Below are 17,486 nucleotides of genomic sequence, written 5' to 3'. Positions count from 1 at the left end.
GCTCGGGCAGACCAATCAGCTGTGGTATACGTGGCACGCCGTCAACGTAGGAGCGCCGGGACGCGAGGCTCCGACAGACGCAGCCAACGAGAGCCGAGCGCGCCGGGCTGCCATGGGAACCGGGACCCGGACCTGCGGGTCAGCTAGCCATTGGCGGATCCAAAAGCGGAGCTGGCGCCACTCGCGAGGCTTCCTTTGCGCCGCGCCCCGGCAGATTCCGGCACCACCCCGCCTGACCGGAAAAAAGGGGCAGGGCCGGGGGCGCGGCAGGGCCTGATCAGGCAAGACTCCCGGAGTCCGCGGATTTTCTCCAAGACACGGACACGCGTCAGTTTCTAGCGGCTTTATTTTGACATACACGACCTCAGACACAAGCGGGGCGGGCAGCGCTAGGTGTACAGAAAGGGTGGACTCGGCGCGAGGCCTGTCCACTCCCTCCCCTGCACGCAAGGTCCCGAGAAAACGCAACCGCGCCCAGACGTGACTGGAGCCACGTGTCATATCCGGGCGCAGGGCTTGGACGGCGTGGACAGGCTTAGGCAACTTCCAGGAAAGTGGAGCAGAGAGCGGTCCTCCGGACAAGGCCCTGTAGTTCCCCGAGAAGCAAAGGAACCAGGCCCTACCCACGGTTCTCCCCCAAATTTTCCCCATTAAAACATTTTTTAAATCGGTACAAACGAAACCAAACTGAACAGTTTTAAAGTTCAAAGCAATCTGCATCTAGGAGTGTGCATGTGACCAGATAAGAGCAAGGGAGCAGAGAAAACCGAACAAGCCCAGGCCTTTGGCCCCTTTGGAGAATCCCCACGCCCACTGCACAGGCCCGGATGTGAGGGAGGGGTGGGGTCCCTGGCAAGTTGCTACACTGGTCCCCTTCCTCTTTAAGCACCGCCCATCCCACCCCGCTAGGGGGCTGGTGTCGACTTGGCCCACGGAAGCACTATAGAGAGGGGTCACTTGGACACCCCAACCTGTGATCCCGTCTTGCACTTTGGTCCCAAGTTGGGGCTGGGAAGGCAGGGCCTGGCAGGGACAGGGCTCTCTGGCATGGAGCAGGGCAAAATAGTGGCAAAGAGCGAGTGCAGACACACATGCCTGCCACCCGTTAGATAACAGGGCTGTGTCTTGCAAGTGTTCAAAAGTGCCGAAAAGAAGGGACCCTGCCCTGGGAAAGCAGCAGCAAATACCAGCCCTGCTGTTTTAGTGCCAGGAAAATACTGATTATAAGTGGGTGTAACCTCTCTCACAATGAAGAGCAGAATGGGGCAGCAACTCCTACAATACACTAATTCAGGAAGCACGGCACATCCCCACACTGGGGACGTGCCATCAAGTGGGTCCCGAGTGGGCCCAGACCCTTTGGTTTAGCCTCGGCCTTGCCAGGAAATAACCTGCCACGCTAAGGAAGAGCTACTGCCCCCATGGCTGAAGCCACAGAATGGTACATGAGAGAAGATGCTCTTTACTGACCAGAAACAGACAAGCTGCTCCTCCTGGCCCCCAGGAATGGGAACCTGCCCACCCAATGGCACCAGGGTCAGAGGGCCGAGAGAGAGATGGGATCCCATCGTGGAGCCCATTTAAGCTGTGTGAGGCTGCATCTCTAAGGAGCAGGAAAGTAGTCCATCAGTTACCGAGGCCTCTCTCAGACTCAGGCTGGCAGGTTTACCATTAATGCCGTAACAGGGACATGCTAACAGTGACAATGACAGTGGCCCTGGACTCAGAGGGGAGGCCACTAACCTCGGCAACAGCTAGGGGGGCTCCTGGCCACACCTACTAGAGGTGGCGGGTCTCTGTGCCGTTACAGGCTGGCAGCAAAATCACCAAAACCATCGCCAAGGAAGGGGTCACCCCCCTGAGGTCTTCGCTGTGGCACCGTCGGTGCTGAGTGCCGAGGGGGCCACACCGCAGGCTCACAGAGACGGTGCTGGGCCAGCAGGGAAACACCTCCTCCAACTCATTCTGCTACCACTTTTACAAGGTAGCACCTGCTGAGGAAGGGCACAGGGGCAAAAGCTCACCTCAGAAATGGGGAAGAGGATATTCTGCTGAGGGAAGCATGAGGGAAATCAATACTCACTACTGAACAAGGCTACACCCCAGGGGGAAAGATCACAGGGGCTGGCACATGGATGAATGGACAGACGGATGGACCCCAGTACTGGTAAGACAAAACTCTCGTTAGCAGAATCTGGGCATCTGCACCCAGCGCCCAATGTCCTCAAAAGCAAACAAGCCTAAAGTTCTCCCTCACAAGCCTGGAGCTCCTCACAGTGGGCTGCTGCCTTGAGCTTGGCCTGGGGAGAGGTGAGACCCTGAGCGGACCACAGCCTTTGAGCCCTGGAAGGAGCAGTCTCTCCGAGGCAGCAGAGCTGCCCAAGAAGCCAGAGGAAGCAGATTCCTACCCACAGCCCAGGGACTGCAAATACTGTCTGGGTCAGAGCCATCAGAGGCCCCAAAGCCTGCTGGGAGGCTGACTCTCCTCAGCACACAGAGCATGGTCCCCTCCAGTGGGGCAAGAGGGGATGGTCTCCTTAGGCAAGGGATCTTGGTGAGAAAGGCTGGCTGGGGTGTGCAGGCAGGAGCAGGTTCAAGTGCCAAACAGTGCCTGGGGATCCCAGAGCCTGCCCTCCGCCATAGCTGGCTTCAGCACAGCTTCATCAATCTAGCCTCATGCCAAGGTCAGAACCAGGAAGGGTCCAGCTGTGTACAGTTGGCCCCTTGGTGCCCTGGGAACACCTGTCAAAGAAATGGGTAATACCCACAGCACAGGTTACAAAGTCCCCCAAGAGATGGGCACCCAACCCTCTGTGACTGAGGAGCCAGGGGTGAATGAACATGGAAGGGCCCTGCGCCAACCCAGGGCTTCACCCTGCTACTAGCAGGACCCTGCAGTCACAGCCCCAAAGACCTGGGCAAGAGAAACCAAAGTCCAAGGGCAACCTGTCCCCGCTGCCAGGCCCACCAGGGGCACCTCTTCCTTCCTAAGTCCACCTGGACACAGCAGTCAGAGCCGTCGAGCTAGGCAGCCTGGCTAAGAGGACGTGTTCTGCCCTCCGTCACTTTATATATATGGATTCCAGGCTACAGCTAAAAACATTTCTTTTAGTTTACACTAAAGAGAAATATAACCCTTTAAAAGCAAGTCTGTGTGTCCTCACGGCGAGTTGAGAGCAATGGTCCCTGCCTGCGGGTGGAGAGGAAGGGGGTCTGGGGGGCCCCGAGCTGGGCCTACTGGTTCTCGTCCCGCATCTGTTCCATGATGCTGATGAGGTTCTCCAGGCCGAAAACATAGCCTCGGTCGGGCCCGTCATGCACTGTGGGGTCATCTCGGAAGCCCTTGAACGTGCTGTGTGCAAAGTCGATCATGCGGACGTCCACCTTGGGCGGAGAGAAGGGGCCCGCCTCCGGGCTGGTGCTGCTGAGGCTGGTGCTAGGGCTACAGGGCGGGGCCACCTCCGGGAGGCTGGTGTCCAGGTGCTTCATACGCATTTCAGACCTGCGGTCCAGGTAGGACTCAGACCGGCACTCCTTGCCGTCATAGATGACAAGCAGGGAGCTAGAGTAGAAGCGGTAGGAGGCCTGCCGCTCCAGCACGGCCTTCAGGCCCCGCAGTTTGCTCAGGATGGGCTCAAAAAGGTCACGCCGCAGGTCCAGGCCGTTGTGCAGGTACTGATAGAGGGCGTTGCGGAAGCCTTCGATGGAGAGCCCACGGCCGTAGTACTTGTTCCTGCAGAGGTAATGCCCCGTGTCCAGCTGGTACACCTAAAACCCCAGGAGACAGGCGGGTGAGTACCAGGGAGGTCTGAAGACCTCACAGGGCCCTGGGAAGGTGCGGTCTGGAAAGTACTTCTGACCAACCTGCGCTTTTCTGCTCTACCCTGCACAGGTGGAGTGAGCAGGCCAAGTTTGCCCTGAGCTTTCCTGTGGTAAAGGCAGGAGAGTGCGGAGACCAGGCCTGCAGGTATTCCGCTATTACCTGTGGGGATCTCCGGGAGACCAGCTGGACTCAAACTAGGAATATCGATCGTGCTGACACACAAGAGTCTTAGTTGCCCCAATGTCAAGGCAACAGGCTCTCACAGTGGTTCGGCACTCGAGCCCAGTCCAGGGTCCCCGGTTAAGGACGAGAGGGCTCAGGGAACAAATCTGCAAACAGGCACTCAGCGCCCCCCAGGGGACTCATCCTCCCAGAGGAGACTTTGGCCCACTGTGGGCCGGGGGGACCCCCGGCACAGACAGCAAGCAGGCACACACACACAACCCCGAACACACAAGCACCCAGGCTCTCGCCAAGGCCGACTCACCTGCATGCCACAGACCCTGACGCCCAGCGTGGCCGACGTACTCTGCTCGCACTTCCGCATCTGCCGCGCAGCCTTCTCGGCGGATGCGTCATCGCCATGCTGCCGGGTGCCCATCTTCAGGTCCAGCACGCAGGGGTACTTGAAGTGGTGCACCACGTTCTCAAGCAGGAGGAACTCTGGGCCGCAGTCAAGGGGAATAACGACCATACTCGCCAGCAGTCCCAGCCAGCAACGGACAATCCAGTTTTACTCCGAAAGAAGGCACTCCCTTCAAATGTAACGTGTGTTCACCTCACAGACTCTCAAATATGGGTGTCACACAACTGGCTTATTATTTCTTTGAAAACATTTTTATTATGGGAAAACACATACACCATTTACCAGGTTAACGGTCTTTAAGTATGCCAACTATCACCACCATCCAATCTCCAAAACCTTTTCATCTTCCCAAACAGAAATTAGGAACTGTTCGGGAGTGTGTGTGTGTGTGTGTGTGTGTGTGTGTGCGTGCGTGCGCGCGCACCTGCCTATGAACACATGTACACATGTGTATTTCTCCCTTCCCAATAGATAATATTAAAACAATAACTCGTATTCCTCCCCCGCCCCTCATCCCCTGGAAACCACTATTCTACTTTTTGTTGCTACGAATGTGCCCGTCCTAGGTAATTCGTATCAGCGGAGTCACAGAATATTTTCCCCTTTATATCTGGCTACTTCACTTAGCAAATTGGTTTTGAGGTTTGTAGCATGTGACAAAATTTCATGCCTTTTTATGAATAAATTTTAATCGTATGTATTTGCCACATTTTTTGATGTCATCATTTTAATTTTATTCTTTAGCTCTGTCTTGCAGACATACAGAAGTAAACCAAAGAAAATTTGGGAGTTTCACAAACATCCCTAGCACCATCAATAAACCAAGACCCTGCTCAATCCAGTGCCTCATTCAGGCCTAAGAAGTAAGAAACTTCCTTTGTAGCTCTACTGCAAAAATGACTCAGATTTAACATTCCCAAACAGGAATCTTTCGAAAAAGCTGGATTTAAATTTCACTCTTGCCATTTTCTGACTAAACTTCAAGCCATATAGTTAAACTTATTCCTTAGTACTTCCAGGATCTTCTGTTTACATCCAGGACTTCATCTCCATCTCCTGTCTGCAATGATCTTAGATAAAGGTACTGGCTTGTCACAGGTCTGCCAACAGTCATCTTCGAGGCTCACAGCCGAGCCCTCAGTTCCACATTTTGGACTATGGAGCAATCACCTGGTCTTAGAGGGTAAGACCCTCGGCATCAATCTGATGATGAACATTTTCATATCCTCTAACCCTTTAAAAAGTAATGTGAAATTCATTACATGCGGCTTTTAACTAGCCTCATTGCCTGCTATGATTTATAAACAAGCAACAATAAAACTCGAAGAAGGCTGCAGTAGTATCTCACGATGCCTGAGGGCGTAGGACCCTGCCTTTCCACTCACTGGCTCTGGGCACAATACATCCCCCCGTGCTTCCATACACTCATCTATAAATGGGAGTCAGAACAGTTCCTCCCTCAAAAGACAGGAAAACTGAGTAAGTACATATGAAGTGCTCAGCACACTTCCCCTCAGTTTCTCAGTAAGTCTTATTTATTGTCCACTGTTTCAAAACACTAACCCATTTTAAGAGTTCTCATTTCATAATACTTTTTTTACCTCTGCTATCTTAAAACTGTTTTACATTGGTATATTGTTTATCTTTAGAAAAAACACTAAAATGCATTTTTAAAAAAAATATCTGTTGGGAGGGGAGAAATAGACATGGGTACATGTGTTCATATGCAGACACACACATACATGCCCGGTTCTAGACACGCACTGATAAATATGGCAGCCACTATCCACTGCTGCTGACTTAAATGCAGATTTTAATTAAATAAATTACAAAGTGAGTAACTCCGTCACACCAGCCACATTTCAGTAACAGTACCGCTAATGGCTAGCACAGATTTTAAAACGGGTTCTTCCATTGTCACAGAGTTCTACTGGATAGCACTTTTCTAGACTGCCAAGTTTAAGCTTCAGTCTTACCAGGCCCAAAAGGCAGGGGGGCGGAAATGACGAAAATATGAAGAAGAGCCTATGGTAAAGGGAGATAAGAACAAAAGACGAGCCCCGGAACAGAGCGGGTGCTGACCATGGTACCGGGAGGCGCCCTGACATAGAAGCCATGGTCCCAAGTAGCAGGCGCTGCTGGAGGAGCAGTAACAAGGATACTGTAGAGCTTTCGGTCCTTGGACTCGGAGCGCATGCGGCTCAGCTGCTGCTTGTGACAGCGCAGGCTCCAAGGGTTGTGGCTGATCTTCTCAGAACTCAGACCACTGTTGCCATCTAGCATCTGGAAAGGGACGTCCGAGTGGCTGTGTAGCTCCACCTTTGGACTCTTTGCCTCTTGGGGGCTAAGAAGGAAGAACATACACATTGCTAAGGGGCTCAGATGAGTCATTCTCTGGGGTCTCACTACATAGGGTTGGGGGGGCCTGGATCAAGTCTAACGTGCCATCCACAGATCTTTCTGACGGGTGACACACGGCCCCAGAAGCATAAGCCCCTTCAAGTGAGTAAATGGTGTAAGTAGTAAGAAGCGAGAGCGCGCAGCCAGCGCTGCTAAACTGATCTGATCTGATGAGACAGAAACTGTGTTGCCACGTCTAAGAAAAGCCCTAATTCTAAGTCAAGTCACAGAGCAGTCTAGTTACTGATTTCTTTTTTTTTTTTGGGCCATGCGGCACAGCTTGCAGGATCTTCATTTCCCTGGGATCGAACTCAGGCCCTCACAATGAATGTGCCAAGTCATAATCACTGGACTGCCATGGATTCCCTCACTGAAACTTATTTTTGAGTGAGATTAAGTATGTACAAAGTAATTTAATCATACAATTTTGATTTCACTTTGGTTCAAAAAGCTCACATTATTTTTTGTTTACATTAGTTTTATTTATTTTTACAATTCAGTTTTTTTTTTTTTTTTAAGTATAGTCACAAGGTTAGAAAACATCACCACTATCTAATTTTTATAAATTTTCATCACCCTCACAACAAATCTTGTCACCATTAGCAGTAGCGACTTCCCATCAACCCTGCCCCCTCAACCCCTGGCATTCACTGACCTACTTTCTGTCTCTTGGACAGAAAAGATGTGGATTTACCGATTCTGAACATTTTAAGTAAATGGAACCATACAATATGTGGTTTTCTGTGACTGGCTTCTTCCACTTGACATATGTTTTCAAGGTTCATTCATAGTGTAGCCTGTGTCAGTATTCCATTCCTTCTCGCTGCTGAGTGATATCCAATACCACATTTAATCCATCCATTCATCAACTGATAGACATTCAGGCTGTTTCCAGCTTGGGGCTCTTAGGAATAACGCTGCTGTAAGTAACTGCGTACAGTTTACACGTGACTGTTTTCCTTCAGTTCTCTTGGGCATATACCTAGGACTGCAGCTGCTGCATGTAACTTTTTGAGAAACTGCCTAAATTGTCTTCCAGAATGGCAGCACTATTTTACATTCCCATCTGCAACATAGGAGGGTTCCAGTTTCTCCATAACCTCAACAAAACTGTCACTGTCTATCCTTTTGACTGTGGCCACGCTTGTGGGGGTTCACATTTTTTGCATGATATATCAAGAAAAATAATTCTTTTTCCTGATCTGTAAGAAAATTCAAATTCCAATTCAATACACTGAATTTTAGATGCAGGGCAAGGGTTAACGGTGATATCAGAGTCTCAGAGATCTGACTCCAAAACCCTTAGAGCATGGGCCTGGCTGCACTCTGCCTCTGGGCTCTGCGGTCGGGCCAGTGCCTCCACCTCTGCCTTGGGAAGCAAGATATAACAAAGCTGGAGGAAAACAACAGGGTGTTCTTGCTTCCAAAGAGCTGAGAGAACTCTGTTCTCTCTCTCGACCAGTACAGCCAAACTCAGAAGCGGGCTTCACTGGGGCGATGGAACACGTGGGCGGCAGGTGGCACGATGGGGTAAACCTGCGAACATCAGCCATCGTCCCTCCACCTTGAGCCCTGCTTCCCCGTGACGCATCAGGACACCAGAGATACACTGAGTATCTGTGCTCATAGCACCAGACGTGAACTGCCAGCCCTGCTCACCACCCCCTTACCTCTCTGAGGTTTCGAGGGGCAGGCTGGCTTTCTCCTCCTTGTGGTCACTGCCACTGCCCGACCGGTGCAGGCTCCGGCGGGAGTGCTTGCGCCGAGGCTGCTCCCGCTCCGGTGTGTCATCCGGCTCCACGGTCTCACTTTCCACGTACGGGTAGGCCACCAAGTTGATGTAACCGTCACTGTCCCCCTCGAAACAGACAGATACCACTCCTGTTGGGGAAAAAGAGGCAGCCAGTCAACAAATGTCCACCGAGGCTGGGTCCATTCAGCACAGATTGCTGGCCCTTGCTGGCCCTCCACACACAGTCATCACCTGCCCTGAAGCCACGGTAGGAACAATGAGTGGCGGGCATCTTTCCAGAACATACCTCACCGCTCATTCCTCATCCTTAGTCCACCATTCACCTTTGATTTTGGATAAATTCGTTTTTACTTCCCATCCTCTTATCTCTCCTGCTTTCAACTATTGCCTTCTGTACCATTCAGAAGAACTGTATCTTCCCAGTGACACACCCACACCAACATAATCTAACCTCCACTGACTGAACTGCCCCACACTGCTGTCATCTCCTCTGTCCTCCTCTAGATCCGGTTTCCTTCTGTCTGACAGTGTCATCAAAAGAGACGTCAAGACTCCTCCAAGACAGCCCTCAAAAACATGTCTCTGCACTGAGGATCAGGCTAGTCTAGGCTCACTAGGCAGAACTTCGGCCTCAGCAAAGCACCAGCATTCCGAAGTGGAAACAGCTATTTTCCACACAGTACTCATGCAAGTTTGTTGTGTCCATTTTTATCTAACAGCTTGTCCTTGGTTTCTTCTGGATCATTACCAAAGGAGCTGAAACACAGCACCTAGAAATCTAACTCAATGAGTTTCTTTGGTTGTTAAAAAGGTCCAGGCTGCCCTTCATCTGATTTCCATAGTCCAACCTACTATCAGCTACATGTCTGGTTTTACACTCTTGGTGCGCAAAATTGGCATTATGATCTGACAATCGGTGACAAGCCTTTAAGAATATGTCAGTATGCCAGACCAAGAACATCCTTTTCTTTGGCCCATTTCCTTCTCCAGGAGGACACTGCTCTTAAACCCTCGTCTCTTTTAGGAGGGAAAAAACCCTTGAAACATCAACGTGTAATGGATTCTTCTTTTCTCACATTACTTAAATGCACACCTCACTTCAGTGGGCTTCATAACCATACCCTGGCTTCCTTACATAGGTAACTTGCCTCTCCTACAGGCTTCCGCCTTCATAACTTCTTCCCTTTGTCTTTTGCAGAGCTTCAATTCTGTTCAAGCCTGAATGCCCCCGGTCTACAATATTCTTTGTTTCCTGGGCTCCCCCTCGTGCTCTGATGTGGAGTGTTCTCCAGGCCTGCCACGGAGCTCCCACGCTGGAGCTGACCAGAGTCAGAGCTGTTCCTTCTACGATCCTCTCCTTTCCCCCCGTTCCCTTGGCTTCCTCCTAATCTGAGTGGGATACATCTTCAAGTAACTTCCTAACAAAAGAGGGTTCAGGATGTCAATTTTCTGAGTTCTTTGTGGGAATCCTACTCCAACAAGTGATGGATAGTTTAGCTGAAGACAGAATTCTATGTTGTCTGCAAATAAAGACAGCTTTACTTCTTCCTTCCCAATCTGAATGCCTTTTATTATTTTCCTGCTTACCTGTACTGGCCAGAACCTCCAAGTTAAATGTTAACTAGAAATGGAGAGCACAGACATTCTTATCTCATACCTCGATCTTAGGGGCTAAAGTGATTGTCTTATCGCTGAGTATGAAGCTAGCTGTAGGTTTTTCATAGATGCCTTCTATCAGGTTTGAGGAACTTTCTTTCCATCCCCAGTTTGCTGAGAGTTTTGTTATTGTATCAAGAATAGATACTTGAAACAGATGGTCAACAGATACATGAAAAGATACTCCACATGGCTAATTATTAGAGAAATGCAAATCAAAATTACAAGGAGATACTACCTCACACGTGACTCATGGCCAATCATGAAAAAAAAATCTACAAATCATATATGCTGGAGAGGGTATGGAGGAAAGGGAACCCTTCCACACTGTTGCTGGAAATGTAAATTGGTACAGCCACTATGAAGAACAGTATGGAGGTTCCTTAAAACCTAGGGTTGCTATATGATAACAGCAATCCCACCCCTGGGCATGTATCTGGACAAAACAGTAATTTGAAAAGATACATGCACTCCTAAGTTCATAACAGCATGTTCACAATAGCCAAGACATGAAAACAATCTAAATGGCCGTCGAAAGATTAATGGGTAAAGATGTGGTATGTATATACAATAGAATACTACTCGGCCATAAGAAAGAGTGAACTAACGCTTTTTGCAGCAACGTGGATGGACCTAGAGGCTGTCATACTGAGTGAGGTCAGACACACACAGACAAATGCCATATGGTGTCACTTACATGTGGAATCTAAACCATGACGCAAATGAACTCATCTGTCCTGTGAAACAGAAACAAGCTCACATACAGAGAAGAGACTTGCGGGGGTGGGGCAGGAACAGACTGAGAACCTGGGATGTGCCGATGCAAAGTATTACATATGCACAATAAACAACGCGGTCCTGGTACAGCACAGGGAACTGTATTCAGTATCCCGTGGTAAATCATAGTGGAAAAGAATATTAAAAAGAACAGGCATATATGTATACTGAATCACTGTGGAAATCAGGTAATGTTTGTCCTTTGGGGTTTGGCTTCTTTCTTTCACTTAGCATAACGTTTTCAATGTCCATCCACATTGCAGCATGTGTCAGAACTTCATTTGTTTTTATGGCTGAATACTATCCCACTGTAAATGTACGCCATCTATCTGTTACGTAAATGTATTTGGTTTACCAGTTCATCTGCTGATGGATGCTTGGGTTGCTTCCACATTTTGACTATTATGAATAATGCTTCAGTGAGTATTACTTTACATTTATTATCTGTTTGAGTCCCTGTTTTTGATTCTTTGGGGTATATATCTAGGCATAGAATTGCTGGCAATTTCTGTGTTTTAATGTTTTTGAAGCACTGTCAAACTGTTTTCTACAGTGGCTATTCTATTTGACATTCTTGCCAGAGTGTTCCTATTTCTCCGTATCTTTGCCACACTTCTCTTCTTCCTTTTAACAGCCATTCACTGGGTGACAGAAGTCTCTCTTGTGGTTTCAATTTGCATTTTCCTAATGACTAGTGATGTTGATTGCCTTTCCATATGTTTGTTGGTCATCTGCTTGTCTTCTCTGGAGAAATGTTTATTCAAGTCCTTTGACCACTCATGAATAGGGCTGTTTCTTAACTCTTAATTGGCAAAAAAGAGCTAGAGTAGTTCCTTAGCGCACTGAAGTTTCGTCCATTGTTGTTTTTTACCTCAGGGTTTTCGCTTATCCTTGGAAGCCTGGAATGTTCTTTCCATTGTCCTTTGCCCACAGCTGCTCCACATTCTCCAGTCCTTTGAGTCTCCCCAGACACTCCTTCCCCAATCATCCTATATCAAGGGATCTGGTTTGGAAGCTTTATTACTGTCAATTACAGATTACTTATTTAACTCAAAGTACTTAACACAACCTATAATTGTTTTGTCTATAACTTGTTTATTCTTTCTCACATTAGCATTAAGCTCCATGAAGATACGGGTCTTTTTCGTCTTCTACACTAATGAGCAGGGGCTTGCATCCAGTAGATGCTCAGTAAATACTAGATAAATGAATGAGGCAAGGTTCTGAAAAACGGTACAAGGCATTTAGCACTACAAGCAGTAACACTTGATGACTACAGCTGGTCATATGAAATAAACGAAAATCCCTCTTCAAACCTACTGCCAAAATATAGAATATTATTGGCATTTTTCCTTAGCTGAGTTTTAAAAACACCTGTGGTTCTGGCAATAAAGAAATGTGTATGTGATTGTGGGTTAGAATTAATATATGCATTTTCTAAACCTCTGTGTTGAAAGGGCCTAAAAGCAAAGCCACTCCAGTGGCAATCACAACATCCAGCACCAAGATCTTGTTTTTTCTAACTATCATTCATATGATACAAGGAAGAAAAGCTTGTTACAAAGTCTGGTTCCTGAATCAGGGCAGAAAAAATACAAGATGAGCCTGGAATATCTCGTGGTAACTGAAAGTAATGAAACAGCCAAAAATGATGAGGGGTCTATGTCAAAAGTACACAAGAGCTAATGTTAAGGAGTCCCAGTGTCCAAATCTAGAATAATTTGAGGAATAAAATACATACGTCCACACTGATAGATAAATGGGTGAGGAGGGACAATTCTTCCTTACAGAACTGTAATATATTTTAACTACTAAGAATAGAAGAAAAGATGAAAAGAGATGTCATCATTAGGCATGCAATTTTGTTGTTGTTCAGTCCCTAAGTCATGTCTGACTCTTTGCTACCCCATGGACTGCAGCATGCCAGGCCTCCCTGTCCCTCACTCTGCAATTTAGTAATTATCACAGGAAAGAACCACTGATCAATTGGAAAACTAGTATGCTCTGAAGCAGGATATCCAGAGAGTCCCAAGGTATCTCTCCACATGAAACTCCTTAATTACAACAAGAAAAGTCATAATTTTACAGTGCAAAAGCCAGGCAGACACCATCTTAAAGCAATCAAAGTTAAATCACTGGTAACAAGAGATGGGCCTCCTGACATGAACTGAAGAGGACACTGGATCGTTTCTACTGCCCAAAATACAGAACCTCAATCTAATCATTAGAAAGAGAAAACAAATCCAAATTTAGGGACAATCTACAAAATAACTACTAGTACTCTTCCAAAGCATCAAGGTCATGAAAGGCCAAGAAGAGTGAGAAACTGTCCCAGACTGGAGGGGCCAAGGAGGACCAAATCCAGTGTGAAATCCTGGACCTGAGAAATGACGGTGAGGAAACAGCCGAATCTGAATAGTGTACAGGTTAGCGAAGAGTGTTACACCAAAGCGCCTTTCCTGGTTTTGGTAATTAGAAACCATGGTATGGTTATGTATCTTTTAATGATGCTTTTATTCATTAATACTAGACAGCCAACCTAAATAAAGCCTTTGATTTCAGTCTCCAACAGTTATGAAATAGCAGCATTCTTAAAATCTAAACCCTTTAAAACCAGCTACTAAAATTCACTTAAGGGACTTAAGGGCAGGGTGTGAAGTGCCAGGTCTTCATAGGTCTCACCCATTCCCCGCGCTGCACCACACTGCAGCCTCCTGTCTGCTGGAGCCCAGACCACAGCACAATTTCTGCACAGGCAGTTCACTCCCAACAAGCCAGGGGCTCTTTCTGAAAGCTGAATTCATGGAGCAGAGCTCAGGGGCTTCCCTCTTCCAGCTGAAAAATACCTCTTCCTACCCAGCTACCAATAGGGATTACATCTATAGCATTATGCTTCTGGTCAAACAGAGAAAACCAAAAATTGTCTTATGTTCCCTTCTCCTTCAATGGGATATATCATTGGGACACCGAACTTCATTTGAGTCTTTAGCACATTCTTCGGAATTAGAGTAACACCCAGCTGATTCATGACAGGGCTGTTTTTTCGTCTGCTCACCAAAGCAGTCACCAATTTTCTGGCATGCTTTCATTGAGTATGTGTGAACAGTAGAGAGGACCCTATAGTGGTCACAGAGCAGCCAGTACAACACAAGCAGGAGAGGGGAAGGGAAGAGAGGGAAGGGCAGGGGAGGGATGAGGAGGGGAGGGATGAGGAGGGAGAGATGAGGAGAGGAGGGATGAGGAGGGGAGGAATGAGGAGGGAAGGGATGGGGAGGGGAGGGATGAGAAGGGGAGGGATGAGGCTGAGTTTGTGTTGATCAAGATGTCTTTCAGTGCCCTGTAATCCCTTCCAAACACTGAATTTCAGCCCACTGTGCTGGAAGCTGAAGCAGTGGGTTCATCAGCTTGGATTACATTGGTTACATCCAAATCCACTTCTGGCATCTGAATCATCTTGGAGAGAACCATCAACTGCAGCTTTCCATTCACACAGATATTTTCAAAAACCATCTTGGTGGAAAAAGTAAAAATAAACCATCATCCTGGCAGAATTCAAGAGGTTGAAGACGCTTCCTGAGTCTCACCCAGGGCTGATGGTCTTGCCATGCACACAGAAAAGCCAGTACAGGCCTCCCCACGGAGAGGTGAGCTGCACAGTGACGGCTTCGCTCGGTACGCTGGCATCATGGGAGCATTAGAGAACCTCCGTTACCTTTTCAACTCTTCTGTAATTTTACATTTCAAAATAAAAAGTAAAGGAATTCTCTGGTGGTCTAGTGGTTAAGACTGTGCCTCCACTGAAGGAGACATGGGTTTGATCCCTAGTCAGAGAATTAAGCTCCTCATGCCCTCAGAGCAGCCAAGAAAAAAGTAAAAACCCTATGGTATCAGTCTTGGAAATACACGAATCGAACCCATCATATCTTCCATTTTCTCGGGACTTCATTTGACTTAAAAAAAAGAAGAGATCAGTTTCAATTTAATTATATTTTTGAGAAAGTATATTTACTATTCCCTAGTGAAAATGCAGCCTGAGGCAAGAAAATCAAGCAGATACTAAAGACTTGCTATGGGTTTTAGACTTCTGTTCCCCAAGCTGAGTCGGTTGGAAGGAAAACCGAACCAATGTATGACTGACAATCCTTCCCTGGGTGGCACCTTGAGATTCTAACTAGTCCAAATTCTGGTGGCTGTGATTTAGAAAACATTTCTCTGCAGCCTGGGGTTCCACTTCATTTTAAAGGATTTTTTTTCTTCCCTTAGCATCAGAAGAGGACTCCATGAGCTAACAGGGCTTGTAGGTTTTTTTTTCTGGTTTTGGCATTTTTATAGCAAAAGATTTGGCCATGATGTATTGAGTGTGGATGGGTAGGTGGCTGAAGCTACATTTATAAAGCATTTGTAACTTGTTTCTTAGCCACTTAGAGTCGGCAGTGTGTTTGATTCTCGCTTCTCTCTCATTTTGCAGCGTTAAGAGTATTTATTCTTCCAAATTCAATATGCTTCTGATTCTGTTCTGAAAACAGTAACAAACCAACCGATTCAAAACTGCACAAAGGACTTGAATAGACACTGCTCCAGAGAAGACACACAAATAGCCAATGGCACATCAACACCAGTCATCAGCCATTAAGAAAACACGTACATAACAAAGGGAAACCACCTCACACCCACTTGGGTGGCTACACAGTTGTTGCTATTGTTTTTAATGGAAAATAAGGGTTTGTAAGGATGTGGAGAAAAAGAAACATTGCTGGTAAGAATGTCAAATGGTAGGCTAATATGGAAACCAGTTTGACAGTTCTTCAAAAACGCTAAACACAAAATTACCGTATGATCCACAATTCCACTCCTAGGTATATACCCAAAAGAACTGAAATCAGGGACTTAAGAAGGTATTTGTAAGGTAATACTCACAGAAACATTATTCTTAATAGCCAAAAGGTGGAAACAACTCAGGTGTCTATCAACAGATGAACAGATAAATAAAATACAGCATATATTTACAATGGAATAGTATTCAGCCGTAAAAACAAAAGCAGTTCTGACACGTGATGAACTTGAAAACATTATGCTAAATGAAATAAACCAAATCCAAAAGGACAAACATTACATGATTCCACTTGTATGAAATATCTAAATTATAGAGACAGAAAGTAGATTAGAGGGTACCAGGTGAGGGGGGAAATGAGTTATTTAATGGGTACGGAGATTTTGTTTGAGGTGATGTAAAAGTTCCAGAAATAGATAATGGTAATGGTATACAGCATAGTGAATGTATTTAATGCCACTAAATTAAACACTTAAAAATGGTAAATTTTGCTGTATAATTATACTTTAATTTTTTAAAAAGCTGCATCCACCTTAAAAAATGGTTAAATTTTATGTTATGTATATTTCACCACAATAAAAGAGTTAAGGAACAAAAGCCAATACCAATATGGACTGTTTTTTCTAAATCCATCTCCCAAGTAGAGTGGTGCAAACATGACTGAATTCACACTGCTTTGGAAAAGGTAAAAAAAAAACACAACACAGGGCACGTCCCAGCAATCCAGAGGTCAGCTCAGTGCTTCACTGCAGCGGCCTGGATTCAATCCCTGGTCAGGGAACTAAGTTCCCACAAGCCATGCAGCACGGCCAAAATAAAAAGAACACAGAAAACGTAATTTATACATGCATGGATGCGTACTAAGTCACTTCAGTTGTGTCTGACTCTTTGCGACCCTATGGACCACAGCCCACCAAGCTCCTCTGTCCATGGGATTCTCCAGGCAAGAATACTGGAGTGGGTTGCCGTGCCCTTCTCCAGGGGATCGTCCCAACCCAGGGATCGAACCTGCATCTCTTATGTCTCCTGCATTGGCAGGCAGGTTCTTTACCACTAGTGCCGCCTGGGAAGCCTCAACTTATACATGAGGGTCAATAAAAATGTATACACACAGTGACAAAAATCAGGTTTTAAAACCAAGTGACTTAAACTCTGGTATACATTCATGGGGTTCTGGCCTACCAGGTTATATTATAAAGCAGATTATTTTTCCTTTAAAAGTTAGGACCTCCAGGCCCCAGTCCTTCTCTAAACTTCTTAACTATCCATTCACCCCAGCACACACACACACAAGCTGCACAGCACCTCCTCACCAGCTACCTCATCCCGAGCCTGGAGAGCATCCAACTCCTTCTCTGGGAGCAGAGAAGGGCTGCCCCTTCTCTCCTAGATCATCCCAGCCAACAGGGAAACCTCCTAGACAACAGCATGCTCTTCGCCAACGGGACTTAATGCTGTGAATTCTTCTCGGGTTTACCTATCAATGGACTCAGTTTTCAAGAAATAAAGACCTCACTGATGCTTTCAAATTTTGCTTAACAAAGTGACTTAGCTGCATGGAGACAACAGAGACCTACAATCGTATCACGTGGCCGACAGAACAAGGAAAACTGGGCTGAGGGCCTATACGCTGCTGCCCTCTCCCAACTGGCCAGTGACT

At 46.9% G+C, this 17,486-nt stretch overlaps 1 protein-coding gene across 3 annotated transcripts in view; it reads right to left on the bottom strand.

Moving 5' to 3' along the window:
• Window positions 1–328: 328 nt before the first annotated feature.
• Window positions 329–17,486, bottom strand: part of IP6K1 (inositol hexakisphosphate kinase 1) — a 37,418-nt gene continuing 20,260 nt past the window's right edge. For all 3 annotated transcript variants that reach the window (XM_019984273.2, XM_019984275.2, XM_070776721.1), the window contains exons 3-6: window positions 8,480–8,690; window positions 6,572–6,753; window positions 4,311–4,486; window positions 329–3,768 (exon numbers count right to left, since the gene is read on the bottom strand). In XM_019984273.2, the coding sequence (XP_019839832.2) occupies window positions 3,235–3,768; window positions 4,311–4,486; window positions 6,572–6,753; window positions 8,480–8,690 (1,103 nt within the window). In that variant the 3' untranslated portion in view covers window positions 329–3,234. The remainder of the gene's footprint in view (window positions 3,769–4,310; window positions 4,487–6,571; window positions 6,754–8,479; window positions 8,691–17,486) is intronic.

Source organism: Bos indicus, chromosome 22 (genome assembly GCF_029378745.1).
Source record: "Bos indicus isolate NIAB-ARS_2022 breed Sahiwal x Tharparkar chromosome 22, NIAB-ARS_B.indTharparkar_mat_pri_1.0, whole genome shotgun sequence".
Lineage (NCBI taxonomy): Eukaryota > Metazoa > Chordata > Mammalia > Artiodactyla > Bovidae > Bos > Bos indicus.
This window is presented reverse-complemented; position numbering and strand designations above follow the sequence as displayed.